At 45.9% G+C, this 4,004-nt stretch overlaps 1 protein-coding gene across 1 annotated transcript; it reads right to left on the bottom strand.

Moving 5' to 3' along the window:
• Positions 1 to 442: 442 nt before the first annotated feature.
• On the bottom strand, positions 443 to 2,435 carry LOC132407678 (polyubiquitin-B). Its single transcript, XM_059994519.1, has 2 exons — positions 2,281 to 2,435; positions 443 to 1,470 (listed from the first exon to the last, which is right to left on the bottom strand). The coding sequence occupies exon 2, from the start codon at positions 1,465 to 1,467 to the stop codon at positions 547 to 549; it is 921 nt and encodes a 306-aa protein (XP_059850502.1). The 5' UTR covers positions 1,468 to 1,470; positions 2,281 to 2,435; the 3' UTR covers positions 443 to 546.
• Positions 2,436 to 4,004: the final 1,569 nt, after the last annotated feature.

The following is a 4,004-nucleotide window of genomic DNA, read 5'->3' as shown; positions in this document are numbered from 1 at the left end:
TTGTGCAAGTAATCGAAGCAGTAACTCTACCCAGTAAACAACTTGCATGTGAATTATGCAGCTTTTATTTATCAGGTGCAAGTTTTTCCATTGGAGCTACTGTTGTTCAAAGATATGAAATATTTCACAGGATTGTCTGAACTTCATTTGCTTCTAGCCAACTAATGCATGCTCTGAATCTGTAATCTGAAACATTTACATCCATCAGACTTACTACTGTAATGATAGAAAAACTAGTCAGTCATTTGCAACACTTCAAATCTTTGAGCATTGGGCATCAAACAGTGTACTTGTTTACAACCTTCCCACTGTAATCTTAACTCAATTATGGCTGCATTAAGGCATACAAAACAGACCTAACAAAACAAGTTTTGTTAGTTTACTACAATCTCACTTCTATCTGTTAATTATCTGAAGATTCAAAGAACATGTGACTATACAATAAGCTTGCAACAATTTTATTTTGAATGACATGGGAAGACACTAATCAAAAATTTAAGCTAAAGGCAAGAACATTACCCACAGAAAAAAGCCAATTGCAACAGTTTAACAATTGCCCCCCCTCAGACGCAGCACCAAGTGCAGAGTAGATTCTTTCTGGATGTTGTAGTCTGACAGGGTGCGACCATCTTCCAGTTGCTTCCCTGCAAAGATCAAACGCTGCTGATCAGGTGGGATCCCCTCCTTATCCTGAATCTTGGCCTTGACATTCTCGATTGTGTCACTGGGCTCCACTTCAAGGGTGATTGTTTTGCCTGTCAGGGTCTTCACAAAGATCTGCATACCACCTCTCAGACGAAGAACTAAGTGGAGAGTAGATTCTTTCTGGATGTTGTAGTCTGACAGGGTGCGACCATCTTCCAGTTGCTTGCCTGCAAAGATCAAACGCTGTTGGTCTGGTGGGATCCCTTCCTTATCCTGAATCTTGGCCTTGACATTTTCAATGGTGTCACTCGGCTCTACTTCAAGAGTGATTGTTTTGCCTGTCAGGGTCTTCACAAAGATCTGCATACCACCTCTCAAACGCAGCACCAAATGCAGGGTTGACTCCTTTTGAATGTTGTAATCGGACAGGGTGCGGCCATCTTCCAGTTGCTTCCCTGCAAAGATCAAACGCTGTTGGTCTGGTGGGATCCCTTCCTTATCCTGAATCTTGGCCTTGACATTCTCGATTGTGTCACTGGGCTCCACTTCAAGGGTGATGGTCTTGCCAGTCAGGGTCTTCACGAAGATCTGCATACCACCTCTCAGACGCAGCACCAAGTGCAGGGTTGACTCCTTCTGGATGTTGTAATCAGAGAGAGTGCGCCCTTCTTCCAACTGCTTACCAGCAAAGATCAAACGCTGCTGATCAGGTGGGATCCCTTCTTTGTCCTGGATCTTGGCCTTGACATTCTCAATTGTGTCACTGGGCTCCACCTCTAGAGTGATGGTCTTGCCAGTCAGGGTTTTCACAAAGATCTGCATGTTCTGTAAAACAAAAAACGCATAGTTGAACCTACAAACTGCTAACTTGAATCAATTTTCACAGCAACCGCAATTCACCAGTTTTCTGTTAAAAAGTTAACTTTACCCTGGTGCACCATCCACCCCCGAGAACACCCAGTATCAAGATCTCACTGCCGGGTTCACCCAAAAACACATTGGACTACATAAGAGTTGAAGCTGCAGCTGTTAAAGGCGACTCACCAACATCAGGAGTTAAAGTGAAACTGAGGCAACCGCACGGAAACGCAAACAAACCCCGCCCACTGTGACGCACGTCGACGCAAATATGCGGCCCCACCCACCCGCAGGGCAAATACCGCGATAACTTCCTTAAACCGCTGCGTCACCACGGGCAGCCATTTTGAAAACAGTTTATTGTCGAGTTTTTTGTTTTCGACAAGATCAGGGATTAAATGTGACTTCTTTCCAGCTGCTGACAGTTTGTAAACGCTCGGATAAAGCACAAAATTAAACATACTTGACATATCCCCTGTGAATTACGCCGGCCAGTCACCCACCGTCCTCCGACCGCTCCAAATTAACTGCGTTCGACTTTTTCGCACCCCATTCCCGAAAATAACTTACACCGGCGATCCCGCCATTAACAACATACACCAACACTTACCGTCCCCGCCCCCCAATCTCCATCAACGTACACCAGCATCTCCCTACACCGGCGTATACCCCACTACCTTTTACGTCGGCAACTCCCCTACCATCACTGGCTGTTCACGTAACAATCGCCTCCCCAACCCCACACACAACACGAATACAACATCCAGCGACACGTACCGTACGGCAAATGGGTGCTCGAACCGACCAAAATACCAGCTTCAGCGACCGCTCCCCGTCCGTCAATGGCCGCTTCGCCCGCCCGCCGCGCCTTTTATAGATGCGCGCCCTCCTGTCCGGAACTACTTGCAGCGCGCTGCTCCCACCATCGCTCCGCGCCTCACCTTTCTTAAAAAACTTCTTTTCTTCTGATTTCCTTGATAACGGACGGATGTTTAACTTTCAATTCTTTCTATATATGCTCGACATCGTTGAATTAAAAATAGAACTATGACGGTGCCTTTGTGGCGCTTGGTGTCGGGTGCTGCGGTCGCGTATTCTAGAGACTGCGATGCGGTTCGGCGGGAGGCGCTAGGGATGATGGGATGTGGGGGTAGGAGGGGGTAGAAGAAAATGCGGGGGGTGCTTGGAAGAAAATGGGGCAAGGGGTGGGAAAAAATGAAGGGAAGTGGGATGGGGAAGAAAGTGAGGGGAGGGTAGAGAAAGTGGGGAGAGGGGAAAGAAATGTGGAGGGGGAGGGGAAACTACTGGCAATACTCCAAGTGAAACCTCACCAATGCCTTATAAACGCTCTGAATTACCTCCTTTTATGTTCTAATCGAGCTGTTCCCAACCTTTTTTATGTCATGGACCCCAGGTTGGGAATTTCTGTCTAGTCCTCTTGAAATGAATGATAACATTACATTCACCTTCCTCGCCACTGATTCAACATGCAGATTAACCTTTAGGGAATACTACACGAAGAATCCCAAATCTTTTTCCACCTTGGATTTTTGAATTTTCTCGCAGATTATAAAATAGTCTATGCTTTTATTCCTTCTACCAAAGTGCATGACCATAAACTAACTGATAACACACACAAAATGCCAGTGGAACACAGCAGGACAGGCCTGGCCAGGACCTGATGAAGGGTGTCGGCCTGAAACGTCGACAGTGCTTCTCCCTATAGATGCTGCCTGGCCTGCTGCGTTCCACCGGCACTTTGTGTGTGTTGCTTGAATTTCCAGCAGATTTCCTCGTGTTAACTAACCGATAACATTGATTTCTCTAACTTCTATTAATGCCCCTTCCTCTTCTTACCCCATCCCTTATTTATTTATTATTCTCCCCCCTTTTTTCCTCTTTTTTTCTCTATCAATCATTCTTTGACTGTTCTCCATCTCCCTCTGGTGCTCTGCTCCCCCTTTCTTTCTCCTTAGGCCTCCCATCCCATGATCCTTTCCCTTCTCCAACTCTGTATCCCTTTTGCCAATCATCTTTCCAGCTCTTAGCTTAATCCCCTTCCTGTCTTCTATTATTTCAGATCTCTCCTCCCCCTCCCACTTTCAAATCTCTTACTATCTCTTCTTTCAGTTAGTCCTGACGAAGGGTCTCAGCCCGAAATGTCGACTGTACTTCTTTCTATAGATGCTGCCTGGCCTGCTGTGTTCCACCAGCATTTTGTGTGTGTTGCTTGAATTTCCAGCGACTGCAGATTTCCTTGTGTTTGCGTGATATTGTATTCCATCTACCATTTCTTTGCCTATTCTCCTAATCTGTCCAAATCCTACAGCATCCTCTATGCTTCCTCAATACTACCTGCCCCTCCAACTATCTTTGTATCAACTTGGCCACAAAGTCATAAATTTCATCATCCAAATCGTTATACAACGTAAAAAAAAGTGGTCTCAACACAGAACCCTGTGGAACACCATTAGTCACTGGCAGCTAATCAGAAAAAGATC

Source organism: Hypanus sabinus, chromosome 18 (assembly GCF_030144855.1).
Source record: "Hypanus sabinus isolate sHypSab1 chromosome 18, sHypSab1.hap1, whole genome shotgun sequence".
NCBI classification, from domain to species: domain Eukaryota; kingdom Metazoa; phylum Chordata; class Chondrichthyes; order Myliobatiformes; family Dasyatidae; genus Hypanus; species Hypanus sabinus.
Note: the sequence above shows the minus strand (reverse complement) of the source record. Positions and strands in the feature narration are given on the sequence as shown.

Excerpts from the sequence above, each read along its gene's own strand:
- LOC132407678 (XM_059994519.1), bottom strand. The coding sequence starts at position 1,467 with ATGCAGATCTTTGTGAAAACCCTGACTGGCAAGACCATCACTCTAGAG.